Here is an 18,532-nt window from a genome sequence, read left to right as displayed (position 1 = left end):
ATCCCCGGGACCACCCATATGTAAAAATGTATGCACACATTACTTTAAGTCGCTTTGGATAAAAGCGTCTGCTAAATGGCATATTATTATAAAGCCTAGAAATGTTCAGCTTTATTAGTTGTGGCTTTGCAGATGAATGGATAGGTAACGGTGCAGTGGTTGTCATTGAGTTTCCCAGAAATGGAGATATGGGCACAGTCCTCTGTGCCCCCTATAGAATGCCCCGCCCAGTTATCAGGTTGGCCTGGTACCCATTTGCTGCAAACACACAGTGAAAATACAGTAAGCACCCAACATACAATGAGAAGGGAAATCACATTAAGCATTTATATATTTGTCCCACTCATAATGACTTAATTGTACTTGCCTACGGTCCATGATGTAAGGACTCCCGTTGACCCACTCCCACTCTCCTGTCCTCTCATCTGACAGGCCAAGCCAAAAGTAGCGACCATTACTAATTCTGTTAACGAAGCCCTATTACAGCAGGAATGAGTGTGTCAGGACAGGGTCTTCTAAAGCAATGTCGAAATGCATTTGATGAATAGGGCAGTGTAAAGCCCTCAGAGTCCCGAATTACACTAGTTCCGTAATAATCTTCAGCGTCTATACTGAACCACTTTGAAAATGAACTAAATGCAAAGAACAAAGAAGTTGTAATGAACGCTATAGGTGTGTGTAACTGTGACGCACCCACTCTTCTTCGTCAGTCAGGATGAGCAGTGTGGCATCCATATCCCTACAGGAGTCTCGGGCTGTGTACCATGATGCCTTGTAGGCAGAGAAGAAGTAGCAGCTGGAGTTGTGAAGATACCAGCCATCAGGACAGCCCACTTCACCTTTAACAAGTAGGAGAGATACGGATGGATACACTAACACTGTATACAGTACATTTGAAGAGCTTGACACCTGAAGATAACTATTATATAATACTGAGCTTTAATAGGACTAATCTAGGGACAGGGGTTAAGAGCGTGTCAGAGATCAAATCATAGTCATGATGACTATATTTTAATCAAAATGTATCCCAAGCACTGCAACTGACAAGTAGACTGAAAAATCTGATACAGTAATGTCCATGATAACCAATAATAAGAAATTGAATATGGACCAACCTTTCTTTGGTAGTTTGGATGAGTGAAAGGACACAGATTCAGTCAGATTTGATACTGATCTCTTCAAATCAGATAACTTCATTTCCAGACTACCAACTGCAGAAAATGGACGTGATGATAACACAAACATTATGTAATCTTCTGTCTTGCCGATTAAACTCAACTCTACCATTTACGATGTAGTTGTTCCGCGACACGTAATAGTGGGCTATGCTTTGGGTGCTGAAATCAATCGTTTTGGATAAAAAATGCATTTTATATGACGTCGATGCTCCAGTCCGCCCACACTAGTCGCAGCACAACTCCATAAATCGTTGAGTTTAGTCGGATACCTTCTGTCCTGAACCATTGGATTGTAGACCATGGAATTGAACTGTTGTGTTGTTTAATGTTATACATTTGCATTATTTTCTAATTTCACTTATGCTCCTGTAGCTATTGTTTTTAACTACATAACAACAATGTATGCTATCGTTATTATAGTGATGATAAGGTGTTCTATATATTTTAATCTAATCTATCCTGATTCCTAAACACTGCAACAATGTCCAAGATAACCAATGATCAATAAGGAATTGAATATGGACCAACCTTTCTCATGTAGTTTTGATAAGTGAAGGGACACAGATTCAGTCAGATTTGACACTGATCTCTCCAAATCAGATAATGTTCTGTCCACACTGCCAACTACAGAAAATTACCATGATGATAAAACAGGTAAATAAATCACGAAATGTTGATATAGACTATATATGGGTAATAAAAGGAGGATTTGTTAGAGCTCATATCCTGATTTATAATATATCCTTTGTTGAGAAACCATGTACATTACTCACAGCGACTGGGCATCAGGATAAGCAGAGACAAGGAGAGAGTGAGGGTAACACATAGTGCTGCACACAGGTACCACTGGGACCGGCCAGCAGGCAGCAGATGACCGTACCCATGAGAGGATTCTGGAAATATATATTAACTTTAATTTTGCCCCTGGCCCATACATGGTGATGTTGCTTTATCTTATGTCCCCTTTCTTGGCAATCCTGCAGTCACAAGGTTCCAATTCAATACATAGTATACAGTAATTTTCTATACCTGGTCTCCACCATGCTTTATCTTCATTTTCATCCATAGCGATTAGCTCTTGGCGCAATTCTTTTGTATCTGCCATTGATTGCTGCAACTGTTAGAGATTGGTTTGTGAAGAGTTCAATGTTTGAGTAGTCCTTATGAATTCTGTGAACTGTGGGGGTGGGGTTAAGTTGAAGCTTGAAGTTTAAATTCTCTTACCATATTTCCTCAGAAAATGATCTCTTACTTTGGACAGTAGTCACAGGACACTTGCACAGTAGGTTAGGGTCAGCATGGGGTCATTATAGTCCATTATAGTCATTATAGTCATTTCAAATTACTTCTATTAGGCAATGCAAACTGCACAATTTTCTTGTTTTTTAATTTACGGATGGTCAAGGGCACACTCCAACACTCAGACATAATTTACAAATGAAGCATTTGTGTTTAGTGAGTCCGCCAGATCAGAGGCAGTAGGGATGACCAGAGATGTTCTCTTGATAAGTGTGAATTGGACAATTTTTCAGTTCCGTTAAGCATTCAAAATGTAACGAGTACTTTTGGGTGTCAGGGAAAATGTATGGAGTAAAAAGTACATTATTTTCTTTAGGAATGTAGTGGAGTAAAAGTAAAAGTTGTCAAAAATATAAATAGTAAAGTAAAGTACAAATACCCCCCAAAACGACTTAAGTAGTACTTTAAAGTATTTTTAGTTAAGTACTTTACACCACTGGTTAAAAGTTGGGTGAAAAAAAGACAATGCCCTTTGATGACTTTTTGCAAATCAAATCAGTTTTTCCACGTTGATGTCATCACATAGATTTTTTGGGTTGAAATTATATGGAAACAACATTGATTCAACCAGTTTTTGCCCAGTGGGGTAACTTCTGCCTTCATTTCTGTTGAGTTTATAGCTATTAGTTTCCATTCTGTTTTCTTACTGGAATATTGCAAAACAATCATATTTTTAGGAAGCAACCTAATGCTGACACAGCTACACAGAGCTCTTTTACGCCTCATCATAGTACATTGGAAGTCAGATGGAACTTGAATTAGAAGCACTCTTGGGGAATTTGACCAAAGTGGTTGCATCAACTTTATATAAGCATATAAACAGAATTCAGTGGTTTATATATTTTATTCAGCACTACAATCAATAAAAACATAGCTAAATACCAGTGAATTGAAAATGTGTCCAATCTATCTTTCTGTGCAGCTGGCTAACAGGCAGCTCACGCTGTCTCTTCTGAGCCTAGGCTAATTATTTGCTGGAAATGGTGCAGTTTATCCTCCCTTCATCAGAGTAACTCATCAACACCAAAAATAACATTACAATGTAAACCAACTCAGCTGTAGGCCTACCTTAGAAGTAAGCTACAGTGGGGAAAACAAGTATTTAGTCAGCCACCAATTGTGCAAGTTCTCCCACTTAAAAATATGAGAAAGGCCTGTAATTTTCATCATAGGTACACGTCAACTATGACAGACAAAATGAGAAGAAAAAAAACAGAAAATCACATTGTAGGATTTTTTATGAATTTATTTGCAAATTATGGTGGAAAATAAGTATTTGGTCAATAACAAAAGTTTCTCAATACTTTGTTATATACCCTTTGTTGGCAATGACACAGGTCAAACGTTTTCTGTAAGTCTTCACAAGGTTTTCACACACTGTTGCTGGTATTTTGGCCCATTCCTCCATGCAGATCTCCTCTAGAGCAGTGATGTTTTGGGGCTGTCGCTGGGCAACACGGACTTTCAACTCCCTCCAAAGATTTTCTATGGGGTTGAGATCTGGAGACTGGCTAGGCCACTCCAGGACCTTGAAATGCTTCTTACGAAGCCACTCCTTCGTTGCCCGGGCGGTGTGTTTGGGATCATTGTCATGCTGAAAGACCCAGCCACATTTCATCTTTAATGACCTTGCTGATGGAAGGAGGTTTTCACTCAAAATCTCACGATACATGGCCCCATTCATTCTTTCCTTTACACGGATCAGTCGTCCTGGTCCCTTTGCAGAAAAACAGCCCCAAAGCATGATGTTTCCACCCCCATGCTTCACAGTAGGTATGGTGTTCTTTGGATGCAACTCAGCATTCTTTGTCCTCCAAACACGACGAGTTGAGTTTTTACCAAAAAGTTCTATTTTGGTTTCATCTGACCATATGACATTCTCCCAATCCTCTTCTGGATCATCCAAATGCACTCTAGCAAACTTCAGACGGGCCTGGACATGTACTGGCTTAAGCAGGGGGACACGTCTGGCACTGCAGGATTTGAGTCCCTGGCGGCGTAGTGTGTTACTGATGGTAGGCTTTGTTACTTTGGTCCCAGCTCTCTCCAGGTACCCCCGTGTGGTTCTGGGATTTTTGCTCACCGTTCTTGTGATCATTTTGACCCCACGGGGTGAGATCCTGCGTGGAGCCCCAGATCGAGGGAGATTATCAGTGGTCTTGTATGTCTTCCATTTCCTAATAATTGCTCCCACAGTTGATTTCTTCAAACCAAGCTGCTTACCTATTGCAGATTCAGTCTTCCCAGCCTGGTGCAGGTCTACAATTTTGTTTCTGGTGTCCTTTGACAGCTCTTTGGTCTTGGCCATAGTGGAGTTTGGAGTGTGACTGTTTGAGGTTGTGGACAGGTGTCTTTTATACTGATAACAAGTTCAAACAGGTGCCATTAATACAGGAAACGAGTGGAGGACAGAGGAGCCTCTTAAAGAAGAAGTTACAGGTCTGTGAGAGCCAGAAATCTTGCTTGTTTGTAGGTGACCAAATACTTATTTTCCACCATAATTTGCAAATAAATTCATTAAAAATCCTACAATGTGATTTTCTGGAAAAAAAATTCTCAATTTGTCTGTCATAGTTGACGTGTACCTATGATGAAAATTACAGGCCTCTCTCATCTTTTTAAGTGGGAGAACTTGCACAATTGGTGGCTGACTAAATACTTTTTTTCCCCACTGTATGTTATTAGACTAGTAGCCTTCTGTGTTACAGTCCAGACTTAGTGAGAAGTGTGTGTCTATGTTAGGCTATGTGTGAGTGTGTGGGGATGCTGAGAAGTGTGTGTCTGTGTTAGGCTGTGTGTGGGTGTGTGGTGGTGGGGGTGCTGTATAAGTGTGTGGGGATGCTGTGTGTGTGGGCTGTGTGGTGTGTGTGTGTATTCAGGTGGCACAAGCACAGGGTTGGGTGTATTATTTGGCACTCTAGGCCTAATTAGTTGGACTACTGAATACAACATAACTGTGATATATACAGCCTAACTAATTGGTAATTATAAACTGGGTGGTTCGAACCCTGAATGCTGATTGGCTGACAGACATGGTATATCAGACCGTATACCACGTGTATGACAAAACATTTATTTGTACTGCTCTAATTACATTGGTGTTCAGTTTATAATAGCAATAAGGCACCACTAGGGTTTGTGGTACAGTGAATTCGGAAAGTATTCAGACCCCTTGACTTTTTCCACATTTTGTTACGTTACAGCCTTATTCTAAAATGGATTAAATTATTATTTTTTCCTCATCAATCTACACGCAATACCCCATAATGACAAAGAAAAAACAGGTTTTTAGAAATGTTTGCAAATGTATCAATTAAAAAAACGGAAATATCACATTTACATGTATTCAGACCCTTTACTCAGTACATTGTTGAAGCACCTTTGGCTGCGATTACAGCCTTGAGTCTTCTTGGGTATGATGCTACAAGCTTGGCACACCTGTATTTGGGGAGTTTCTCCCATTCTTCTTTGCAGATCCTCTCAAGCTCTGTCAGGTTGGATGGGGAGCATCGCTGCACAGCTATTTTCAGGTCTCTCCAGAGATGTCAAATCGGGTTGACGTCTGGGCTCTGGCTGGGCAGCTCTTGTCCCGAAGCCACTCCTGCGTTGTCTTGGCTGTGTGCTTAGGGTCGTTGTCCTGATGGAAGGTGAATCGTCGCCCCAGTCTGAGGTCCTGAGCGCTCTGGAGCAGGTTTTCATCAAGGATCTCTCTGTACTTTGTTCCGTTCATCTTTCCCTCGATCCTGACTAGTCTCCCTGCTGCTGAAAAACATCCCCACAGCATGAGGCTGCAACCACCATTTGGTATTTGTTATTTTATTAGGATCCCCATCAGCGGTTGCAAAAGCAGCAGCTACTCTTCCTGGGGTCCACACAAAACATGACATAATACAGAACATTAATAGACAAAAACAGCTCAAGGACAGAACTACATCAATCTTTTTTTAAAGGCACACGTTGCCTACATATCAATACATACACACAAACGATCTACGTCAAATAGGGGAGAGGCGTTGTGAGGTGTTTGTTTTGTCTGTTTTTTGAAAGCAGGTTTGCTGTTCATTTGAGCAATGTGAGATGGAACGGAGTTCCATGCAATAATGGCTCTATATAATACTGTACGCTTTCTTGAATTGGTTCTGGATTTGGGGACTGTGAAAAGACCCCTGGTGGCATTTCTGGTGGGGTAAGTGTGTGTGTAAGTTGACTATGCAAACAATTTGGGATTTTCAACACGTTAATGTTTCTTATAAAAAGAAGAAGTGATGCAGTCAGTTTCTCCTCAACTCTTAGACAGGAGAGATTGGCATGCATAGTATTTATATCAGATTACAGTGAAGAGCAAGACGTGCCGATCTGTTCTGGGCCAGCTGCAGCTTAACTAGGTCTTTCCTTGAAGCACTCGACCACATGACTGGACAATAATCAAGATAAGACTAAACTCGAGCCTGCAGGACTTGCTTTTTGGAGTGTGGTGTCATCTTTACAACCATTGAATCTATATGTTTTGACCATGACAGTTTACAATCTAAGGTATCATGGAGTAATTTAGTCTCCTCAACTTGTTCAATATATTGGCCATATACAGTGCATTCAGAAAGTATTCAGACACCTTGACTTTACCGTAGGGATGGTGCCAGGTTTCCTCCAGACGTGACGTTTGGCGTTCAGGCTAAAATGTTCAATCTTGATTTCATCAGACCAGAGAATCTTGTTTCTCATGGTCTGAGAGTCTTTTAGGTGTCTTTTGGCAAACTCCAAGCAGGATGTTATGTGCCTTTTACTGAGGAGTGGCTTCCGTCTGGCCACTCTACCATAAAGGCCTGATTGGTGGAGTCCTGCAGAGATGGTTGTCCTTCTGGAAGGTTCTCCCATCTCCACAGAGGAACTCTGGAGCTCTGTCAGAGTGACCATCGGGCTCCCTGACCAAGGCCCTTCGCCCCCGATTGCTCAGTTTGGCCGGGCGGCCAGCTCTAGAAAGAGTCTTGGTGGTTCCAAACTTCTTCCATTTAAGAATGATGGAGGCCACTGTGTTCTTGGGTACCTTCAATGCTGCAGACATGTTTTGGTACTCTTCCCCAGATCTGTGCCTCAACACAATCCTGTCTCAGAGCTCTACGGACAATTCCTTCGACCTCATGGCTTGGTTTTTGCTCTGACATGCACTGTCAACTGTGGGACCTTATATAGACAGGTGTGTGCCTTTCATGTCCAATCAATAGAATTTACCACAGGTGGACTCCAATCAAGTTGTAGAAACATTATTCAATCCATTTTAGAATAAGGCTGTAACACAAAAAAATGTGGAAAAAGTCAAGTGGTCTGAATATTTTCCGAATGCACTGTATATGGCCAATATATCTTGTGTCCAGGCACTCCACATTGAGTCTTGCGTAAGAACAGCCCTTAACCGTGGTATATTGGCCATATACCACACCCCCTCTGGCTTTATTGCTTAAATAGTAACCCTGCTTTTTGTTCATTATTACGTAATCCCAATTATATGTACTCTCCTACCACCACTGGTGTGTGTGCACACATGGGAGGCACCTTACTTGTCAATATATGTTAATAATATGACCACCTTACTTTAAATTAATTGGCTAAACATGCTGTTTTTTTTGTTAATTCCGTACAGACTAAGTAACATATTATCTAATTTGCATAACATAGTATAAGAAGTTGTATTCTAATTTCATAAATTGTTACAAACTCTGTTATGCATAAAGCACGAATATTTGTTAGTTCATAATATGACCACCCTACCTTCAATTATTGGTCTTAAATTGCTATAATTATGTATTCTGTCATTTGTATGCGTAATTTGCATAATATAGCATTTTAATTGAATACATTTTACTTTAATTTGAATCATCATAACAATATGACCACCCTATCTTGAGATATTGAACAAAACGTGTTGAATAAAACATTCCAAACAGGTGATTTGGTGCCATTCTTGACTAGGGATTAACACTGACCTCTGCACAACCTTTTCCAATCATTTCAAAATAAGATATCTCAGCAATGGTAAATCACATCCTCATGAAATAGTGTTTTGTGTTCCTGCAAAGCTTCTCTATAACTTGGAATAGAAATTAAACACCAGAACCAAAGTTTCATTTTGTCCCTTAACACCTTACCACATGCAGTAAACTATGTCATGTAGGATCATTTAGACTAGGCTAAATATAGTCTTTTTCATATTTAGACGACAGTAGATAGCTATTAGGAAAATAGATAATGTTTACATATAGATATCAGTAATCAGTTTTTCTTCTCATGAAAATGAGGTTTTATTGCAATCGAAAACGCGTCATTATGGTCCAACAGCAATAAAATGTCCCTCACGCCCACCCGTGAAATTATTATGCAGCGATGGTGGAAAAGAAAATAGCAGGTAATGTTTGGTGGCGTTTGTATTCTTAAACATATTGATCTACTCTAATGTTGTTGATAAATTGCAAGAAAAAAAGTATTACTAGTAGCACGTCCGTAGGCTACACTAATGAGATTCCATTAGCACGCTCTCCAATTAGCTATCACAATGCCAAGAAAAACGGTATATCGCTCATCCTCCGCGCGCATCTCAACGGTCCGGGGCAAATTCAAAACCCACCATTATAATTTACAATACTTTACATATTTATTGTACAGTGTCCTCTTAATTGATTACAACAATTCATACAAAAGTAGTTATTTTTTCAAATATATATATTTTTTCTATCACGTTTTTTTTTTTTTTTTTTTTTTTTTTTATACAGTGCGCTCCCAGGACCCAGGCCAGCGGCGTGTTTTGGACTGCGCTACGCGCCAGCGACGCTTAACCAGACAACTAGAGGCACTTGAAAAGGACAATTTCCAGGATGATCCTCATGCCAGCCTACCCCAGCTGGCCAAGAGGCTCCCTCAGTTTGATGACAGCAATGAGTCTGGTAAAGCAAACATAATCTGATCAGTGATGTAGACCTGATTATAATATTACTAATAATCCAAAATCCAATACGTTTTGCAATGATTGCTCTGTCTATTTATGGCTCACTCAACTCATGTCATCAGGCAAGAAGAGGAAGAAGACAAGAGGAGATCATTTCAAATTGAGATTTCGGAAGAACTTCCAGGCTGTACTGGAGGAAGAGGTGAGGTCCATAAGTCAGGCACCTCTGCAGCTCTGCTTTCCTCCCCTCTCTTCAATCATCTGCTCCTTCTCTTCACAATCCTTCTCAGTTTCCTTCCCTATCCCACCTGCTCCCTGTAGGAACTAAGTGGGAATGAGGGACCTAACTACCTGACTGCCTGTGCCGAGCCCTCCAAACTGCCGCAGCGCCACTTCTGTGCCGTGTGTGGCTTCCCGTCTCCCTACACCTGCATTTCCTGTGGGGCACGCTACTGCTGTGTCCGCTGCCTGGGCACACATCATGAGACCAGGTACACCACTGGCACTGCAGAGGGCTCTTCTCTTTTGGTTTAGTGTTGTTAGTGCTATGATGGGTAGAACTTGTGAGAGCTTTTCAGTGGTCCTCTGTAGCTCAATTGGTAGAGCATGGCGCTTGTAACGCCAGGGTAGTGGGTTCGATTCCCGGGACCACCCAATACGTAAAAATGTATGCACACATGACTGTAAGTCGCTTTGGATAAAAGCGTCTGCTAAATGGCATATGTTTTTATTTTTTATTCCACTCTTAATTTAGCACAATTTTACCATGACTCCCTCTCTCCCTCCTTCTCTCACAGGTGTCTGAAGTGGACAGTGTGATGCTCTCTGCTGGTACGTGTGAATGGCTGCCTCATTCTATTGCTTGATCCTATGTCCTCCTGTCATCAACTGAAGGACAGGTTTCTTTTTTGTGCAGCATCAGAGTATCTGAATGAGCTGTATGACTCCCGTCCAGTCAGTCTGAATGAGATATATGACTCCCGTTCAGTCAGTCTGAATGTGCTATATGACTCCCGTCCAGTCTGTCTGAATGAGCTGTATGACTCCCGTCCAGTCCGTCTGAATGAGATATATGACTCCCGTTCAGTCAGTCTGAATGAGCTATATGACTCCCGTCCAGTCTGTCTGAATGAGCTGTATGACTCCCGTCCAGTCCGTCTGAATGAGATATATGACTCTCGTCCAGTCCATCTGAATTAGCTATATGACTCCCGTCCAGTCAGTCTGAATGAGCTGTATGACTCCCTTCCATAGCACCAGACAGTGGCTGAATGGGTCCAGTGCTGTTGCTGTCGCAACAGGCATGTGGTGATCCGATGGGAGCCCCTGCATGAGATAGAGAGAACTCAGAAAGTGAATGGTGTTCGCTCCATAGTGTGTGTCTGCGCTTCAGCCTAGGCCTGAATTTGGCAATCATATACTGAACAAAAATCTAAATGCAACAATTACAACGATTTTACTGAGTTAAAGTTAATATAAGGAAATCAGTCAATTGAAATCAATTAATTAGGCCCTAATCTATGGATTTCACATGACTGTGCAGGGCACAGCCATGGCTGGGCCTGGGAGGACATAGGCCCACCCACTTGGGAGCCAGGCCCAGCCAATCAGAATGTGTTTTTCCCCACAAAAGGGAATTATTACAGACAGAAATACTCCTCAGTTTCATCAGCTGTCCGGGTGGCTGGTCTCAGATGATCCTGCAGGTGAAGAAGCCGGATGTGGAGGTCCTGGGCTGGCGTGATTACGCGTGGTCTGCGGTTGTGAGGGCGGTTGGACGTACTGCCAAATTCTCTGAAATGACGTTGGAGGCAGCTTATGGTAGAGAAATTAACATTAAATTATCTGGCAACAGCTCTGGTGGACATTCCTGCAGTCAGCATGCCAATTGCACGCCCCCTCAAAACTTGTGGCATTGTATTGTGTGACAAAACTGCACATTTTAGAGTGGCCTTTTATTGTCCCCAGCACAAAGTGCACCTGTGTAATGATCATGCTGTTTAATGAGCTTCTTGATATGCCACACCCGTCAGGTGGATGGATTATCTTGGCAAAGGAGAAATGCTCACTAACAGGGATGTAAACAAATTTGTGCACAAAATTAGAGGGAAATAAGCTTTTTGTGTGTACAGAAAATTTCTGGGATATTTTATTTCAGCTCATGAAACATGGGACCCACAATTTATATGTTACGTTTATATTTTTGTTCAGTATAGATTAAAATCCTGATTTTATTAACAGGGCACCTTTGATGCCTCAGTGAGATTTTTTGAGTTATCAACAACAACAAAAAATACCTTGTATGAGTGATATTTGTCTAAAAGCAAAGAAAGGACACTAATTATTAAAACCTTAAACCAGCACTTGGGCCATTAGTATTTTTTCATAGATAGACAATATATTTACAAACACTTTAGACGGGCTACTTTTGAGCAGTAGCCAAAAACACATTTCTGAACTTGTGGCAAAATCCCATGAAACACATTTCTGAACTTGAGGCAAAATCCCATGGTCAAAGTGGACCCTCACCACAAGCCATATTTATTGAAATGGATATCAGCAGAAAGTCATACTTTCAATATATTACTCTATTACAAATAGTCAGTACTTGGCAGCTCAACTGCAAGTAACTGGAAGTTATTCAAACAATGGTTGAGTTATTATAAATGAAAGAATGTTATGATCCCAGATAAACCGCTCAGATGCTGCAGGTGACTACAAAGTCTGATTGATTGTACTCAACATGTATGCACAGTGTTTTTTTATAAACCCTAAGTCACACAATACATCTCTGTTTGTTATTAAATGGAGAGTGTATCTTAGAGGTATTCAGATTCATGGTTAAGTTATTGCCACATTTAAAGCACATGCACTGTTCCCTTGTAGTCATTCTTACAGTAAATACAGTCAAAAATGAATAGTCTGGCAGCTTTGTATATCCCGGGATCAATGATTGGGACATCGCTGGATCAGATCCTGAGTTGGAATGCGTTCCTTTCATTCAAGTAGTCTCACTGCAAAGATCGGTAGGCTACAGCATCTGACTGATAGGCACAGAAGGGCACCATGACAAAGTACGTCATTCACATAGTCCTGAGTGGGGGAAGGCTGCTTTGGCGCTGGGATAGGACTACCCACTGGAGAGGAATACACAAAGAAACAATGGGTGAAGCAGAGTGAGACACTTAACACTATGTTACTGTACATACTGTAGAGTTGTGGTCAAAAGTTGAGAGAATGACACAAGTATTGGTCTTCACAAAGTTTGCTGCTTCAGTGTTTTTAGATATTTTTGTCAGATGTTACTATGGTATACTGAAGTATAATTACAAGCATTCCATAAGTGTCAAAGGCTTTTATTGACAATTACATTACGTTTATGCAAAGAGTCAATATTTGCAGTGTTGACCCTTCTTTTTCAAGACCTCTGCAATCCACCCTGGCATGCTGTCAATTAACTTCTGGGCCACATCCTGACTAATGGCAGCCCATTCTTGCATAATCAATGCTTGGAGTTTGTCAGAATTTGTGGGTTTTTGTTTGTCCACCCGCCTCTTGAGGATTGACCACAAGTTCTCAATGGGATTAAGGTCTGGGGAGTTTCCTGACCATGGACCCAAAATGTAGATGTTTTGTTCCCCGAGCCACTTAGTTATCACTTTTGCCTTATGGCAAGGTGCACCATCATGCTGGAAAAGGCATTGTTCGTCACCAAACTGTTCTTGGATGGTTGGGAGAAGTTGCTCTCGGAGGATGTGTTGGGATCATTCTTTATTCATGGCTGTGTTCTTAGGCAAAATTGTGAGTGAGCCCACTCCCTTGGCTGAGAAGCAACCCCACACATGAATGGTCTCAGGATGCTTTACTGTTGGCATGACACAGGACTGATGGTAGCGCTCACCTTGTCTTTTCCGGACAAGCTTTTTTCCGGATGCCCCAAACAATCGGAAAGGGGATTCATCAGAGAAAATGACTTTACCCCAGTCCTCAGCATTCCAATCCCACTACCTTTTGCAGACTATCAGTCTGTCCCTGATGTTTTTCCTGGAGAGAAGTGGCTTCCTCGCTGCCCTTCTTGACCCCAGGCCATCCTCCAAAAGTCTTCACCTCACACCTCTCACACCTGCCTGCTGCCATTCCTGAGCAAGCTCTGCACTGGTGGTGCCCCGATCCCGCAGCTGAATCAACTTTAGGAGAGGGTCCTGGTGCTTGCTGGACTTTCTTGGGCGCCCTGAAGCCTTCTTCACAACAATTGAACCTCTCTCCTTGAAGTTCTTGATGATCCGATAAATGGTTGATTTAGGTGCAATCTTACTAGCAACAATATCCTTGCCTGTGAAACCCTTTTTGTGCAAAGCAATGATGACGGCACGTGTTTCCTTGCAGGTAACCATGGTTAACAGAGGAAGAACAATGATTTCAAGCACCACCCTCCTTTTAAAGCTTCCAGTCTGTTATTCTAACTCAATCAGCATGATAGAGTGATCTCCAGCCTTGTCCTCGTCAACACTCTCACCTGTGTTAACGAGAGATTCACTGACATGATGTCAGCTGGTCCTTTTGTGGCAGGAAATGTTTTTTGGGGATTAAGTTCATTTTCATGGCAAAGAGGGACTTTGCAATTCATTGCATCACTCTTCATAACATTCTGGAGTATATGCAAATTGCCATCATAAAAACTGAGGCAGCAGACTTTGTGAAAATTAATATTTGTGTCATTCTCACAAATTTTGACCACGACTGTACACCAAAGTAGAGTTAGAGCATTTGTTCAAAGCTACACAAGCACTGCGTTCTACAATCAGAGCACTCAAAGCGTTTTTCTAATATAGTGAATTACAAAAGTATCTATCAACTTACTAAAATACTTCAGAAGCCACTTCTTCTGCACATTACTGTGTAACAGAAAAAAACTATACCTCAGTTACCGAAGGCGATTCTGTGGAAGAGATTGTGGATCATAAGACATTTTCAAAATTACAAACATAATAGTAAGCTAAGCAAGGTATTTCATTGACATGGTAACTGACCGAAAGTGGTGACAGGACAGTGGTAAGGAATCCAGAACCAGTGTTCACCCACAAACAGACAGGGGGCAAAGCCCATGATCTTCTTCAAGAGTTGCTGTAACCTCCAGCCCACACTGCCCTCTGAGAAGGTCACCTGGCGGAATATATTGTTCTCCCCATACGAGTAGACAGGCATCAGGTCAGCACTGAGGAACAACAAGAGAGATTAGAACTGACCCACTGGGTGGATCTAGGGATCAATGATGTAGCTATGTGATGTATGGTTGTATTATTTTATAACTACAACACTGTGCTTTCTTGTGCATTTGTGGCCTCTCACTACGGGTCCATCCATAAATAGATAACTCACCCAAACTCCAGGGCCACTCAGACAATGCCTTGCCTCTGCTTCATAACCACAGTGTTGACCCCAAGCAGACTCAGAAGAGACTCCGCAGCGTCCCCTATCACAATCACTACCGCATTGCCTTTCTCACTTTTAGCACCAACTGAGCAGAGGCAAAGAGAGAGACAGATTGGAGGAGAGAGAGATACAGATTGGGGAATAGAAGCTGGGACTTATTAATGTGTAGAAACTCAGTGTTCAATGCTGTAAAAATAATAGAGGGGTGTTTAAAATGATTAAGACCAAAAAATATCTTGTCAGTTTAGAAAGCTTGTCATATTCACCATACATACACTATATATACAAAAGTATGTGGACACCCCTTCAAATGAGTGGATTCGGCTATTTCAGCCACACCCGTTGCTGACAGGTGTATAAAATTGAGCACGCAGCCATGCAATCTCCATAGACAAACATTGGCAGTAGAATGGCCTTACTGAAGACCTCAGTGACTTTCAAAGTGGCACCGTCATAGGATGCCACTTTTCCAACAAGTCAGTTCGTCAAATTTCTGCCCTGCTAGAGCTGCCCCGGTCAACTGTAAGTGCTATTATTGTGAAGTGGAAACTTCTAGGAGCAACAACAGCTCAGCCGCGAAGTGGTAGACCACACAAGCTCACAGAACGGGACCGAAGAGTAAATATCGTCTGTCCTCGGTTGCAATACCCCCCACCCGAGTTCCAAACTGCCTCTGGAAGCAACGTCAGCACAAGAACTGTTCGTCAGGAGCTTCATGAAATGGGTTTCCATGGCCGAGCAGCCGCACACAAGCCTACCATGTTCAATGCCAAGCGACGGCTGGAGTGATGTAAAGCTCGCCGCCATTAGACTCTGGAGCAGTGGAAATGCGTTCTCTGGAGTGATGAATCACGCTTCACCATCTGGCAGTCCGACGGATGAATCTGGGTTTGGCGTATGCCAGAAGAACACTACCTGCCCGAATGCATAGTGCCAACTTTAAACTTTGGTAGAGGATAAATAATGGTCTGGGGCTGTTTTTCATGGTTCGGGCTAGGCCCTTTAGTTCCAGTGAAGGGAAATCTTAATGCTACAGCATACAATTACATTCTAGATGATTCTGTGTTTCCAACTTTGTGGCAACAGTTTGGGGAAGGCCCTTTCCTGTTTCAGCATGACAATGCCCCTGTGCACAAAGCTAGGTCTATACAGAAATGGTTTGTCAAGATCGGCGTGGAAGAACTTGACTGGCCTGCACAGAGCCCTGACCTTAACCCCATCGAACACCTTTGGGATGAATTGGAACGCCGACTGTTAGCCAGGCCTAATCGCCCAACATCAGTGCCGGACCTCACTAATGCTCTTGTGGCTAAATGGTCCCTGCAGCTCTGTTCCCACATCTAGTGGAAAGCCTTCCCAGAAGAATGGAGGATATTATAGCAGCAAAGGGGGGACCAACTCCATATTAATGCCGGTGTCCACATACTTTTGGTCATGTGGTGTCCCTTCATTGGGAAGTAGACCCTAACATGCTTCCACACTTTCCATTTTCTCACAAATGCAGTTCTCCTGCCCCCTGGTGGTGACAGAGCAGAACTGTCACAGAAGCAAATGAGTTACACAAGTTCAGGTATGAGATTTTTTGTTTACTTGAGAGTTAAAGATGCAGTCCGGGATCTTAAGCACAACAAATTCGTAAGATATTGTACGATTGGATTTGTAACATATACAAATTGCAAGACGTAACATATCATTTTTTGCAGGACATAACAGATAATACGAAATGGCCAACGTAGTACACATTTACATTTACATTTTAGTCATTTAGCAGACGCTCTTATCCAGAGCGACTTACAGTTAGTGAATACATATATATATATATATATATATATATATATATATATATATATATATATTTTTTTTTTTTAAATATTTTTTATACTGGCCCCCCGTGGGAATTGAACCCACAACCCTGGCGTTGCAAACGCCATGCTCTATCAACTGAGCTACATCCCTGCCGGCCATTCCCTCCCCTACCCTGGACGATGCTGGGCCAATTGTGCGCCACCCATGAGTCTCCCGGTCGCGGCCGGCTGCGACAGAGCCTGGATTCGAACCAGGATCTCTAGTGGCACAGTTAGCACTGCGATGCAGTGCCTTAGACCACTGCGCCACTCAGGAGTCACAATTGGATGACGTAGTACACAATTGGATAATGTAGTACACAAAAAAATGGGGACCCGTTTTGGCTTGTGAGCACCACTTTCAAAACTACTGGCTGAAATTATACAAAAGTTCTGGAGCATCACTTTAAAAGAGACCCTAAAATAAATTAGTCTTACTTGATAAATGTACAACATTCAAGAATTCAGGGCAACATTCAGTATGACAGTACCTCTTTCAGGTGTGTGCCAGTCCTTCAGCTGCCATATAAAGTAGAGAGTAAGCAGCGGGCACAGAGAGGTAAACATAAGGTACACCATCAACCCAATACAAGCCAGACCTGACGAATAGGGGATGGTGAGTGAGTCCACAGGAAGGGATGCAAAATATGACACATACAATTTGCTCAATGCCAGTCAGTCAGCAGGTTTCTCTCTCTCACACAAACTCGTGCGCACGCACACACACACACAGGCAGATGTGGGGTCTCACCTAATAAGAGGAAGGTCAGTATCCATTGCAGAACACTGATATTCTCTAGGAAATCCTTCCATTGAGTCTTTTCCTGCTTCATCCCTGCAACCTAAAGAGCAGAAAGAGATACAGTTCACTAACCATTAACATATGAAATAGGCATTCCCATCTCTGTCAGTAATTTGTGTGTTTCATATTAGATTGTTTGCATGTCTTGGGGACATGTAGGCCTTTAGGCTAGGCTACTACACTTGTTAGAGACTTGAGATGATGACAAATCAAATGCAGTGGTATTTGCTTAGTCACTAATCTAAATGGAATTTGACTTTGTCACAGCAGCGATAGAAGTGGTAAATGATTAAAACATGCATGGTATGCGCTAACCTATTCATAGACGCTAACCGCTTTAGCGCCTATTGACGATAGTATCTTCTGGTCGGGGGAGTTTTGTTAAGATCCCAGACGCTCATTCTGAACATTAAAATGCATCGCTTGCTGTACTGTTTTGGAAACATAAGGAACATATCTTTCATAAAAGCAATAAATCATTTTCCAAAAACAAAAGGTTATATTACTATACACCTTTATAGGGTTAGGGTTAGTGTTCCCACACGGCCATATCGCCATGTTACATTGCTTGTTTACGGAAGACAGATGGAAGACATAGACGCCCACCTATGCTAATTAGCTATCTAGCGTGCTCCGAACACCTGTGTGTAAGCGTAACTGAGGAGGAAGTGTCGTTCGTCAATTGGAGGCACACACAGCTGTTGATCTGTACAAAACTGCTACAGTGTATCTTTTTTATTTGAAAGATTATTTATAATAATATAATAATAATATGCCATTTAGCAGACGCTTTTATTCAAAGCGACTTACAGTCATGCGTGCATACATTTGTTTCTCAGTGATATGAAATATAAGGGTCATATCAGCATATGTTCCGAAAACCGGTTTGATTATTGACATGTTTAAACGTTAAAACACAGCGATGGAATTGTAGTTCACATGGAGCCAACCGTGGTTAAATGTAACCGCTGAAAACCCTATGTACCGAGAAGAAGGGTTTTCGAGAGCTAGGTAGGTGCTTGCGCCATTGAAGTAAAAA

The 18,532-nt window shown here is 41.9% G+C and overlaps 2 protein-coding genes and 1 pseudogene across 3 annotated transcripts; 1 reads left to right on the top strand and 2 right to left on the bottom strand.

Moving 5' to 3' along the window:
• Window positions 1-95: 95 nt before the first annotated feature.
• LOC311136308 (uncharacterized protein) lies at window positions 96-2,286 on the bottom strand (the record flags this gene model as incomplete). The annotated part of the gene is made up of 7 exons (XM_084170432.1): window positions 2,208-2,286; window positions 1,952-2,071; window positions 1,707-1,802; window positions 1,116-1,211; window positions 694-833; window positions 368-477; window positions 96-258 (listed from the first exon to the last, which is right to left on the bottom strand). Exons 1-7 carry the CDS (start codon window positions 2,281-2,283, stop codon window positions 96-98), a joined length of 801 nt encoding a protein of 266 aa, XP_084026558.1. The 5' UTR covers window positions 2,284-2,286.
• A 6,569-nt stretch (window positions 2,287-8,855) lies between these two features.
• On the top strand, window positions 8,856-11,775 carry znhit1 (zinc finger, HIT-type containing 1; the record flags this gene model as incomplete). Its single annotated transcript, XM_084169598.1, has 5 exons — window positions 8,856-8,877; window positions 9,242-9,412; window positions 9,537-9,616; window positions 9,736-9,905; window positions 10,212-11,775. The coding sequence occupies 5 exons, from the start codon at window positions 8,856-8,858 to the stop codon at window positions 10,231-10,233; spliced, it is 465 nt and encodes a 154-aa protein (XP_084025724.1). The 3' UTR covers window positions 10,234-11,775.
• Window positions 10,615-18,043, bottom strand: LOC311136307 (diacylglycerol O-acyltransferase 2-like; annotated as a pseudogene). Its single transcript has 8 exons — window positions 18,038-18,043; window positions 17,443-17,533; window positions 17,183-17,290; window positions 16,274-16,363; window positions 14,794-14,932; window positions 14,445-14,629; window positions 12,460-12,551; window positions 10,615-10,740 (listed from the first exon to the last, which is right to left on the bottom strand). The product of its transcript is annotated as a diacylglycerol O-acyltransferase 2-like (transcript).
• Between the last annotated feature and the right edge of the window lie 489 nt (window positions 18,044-18,532).

This window comes from Coregonus lavaretus, assembly GCF_964263955.1.
Source record: "Coregonus lavaretus genome assembly, chromosome: 10".
In the NCBI taxonomy this organism is placed as follows: Eukaryota; Metazoa; Chordata; class Actinopteri; order Salmoniformes; family Salmonidae; genus Coregonus; species Coregonus lavaretus.
This window is presented reverse-complemented; position numbering and strand designations above follow the sequence as displayed.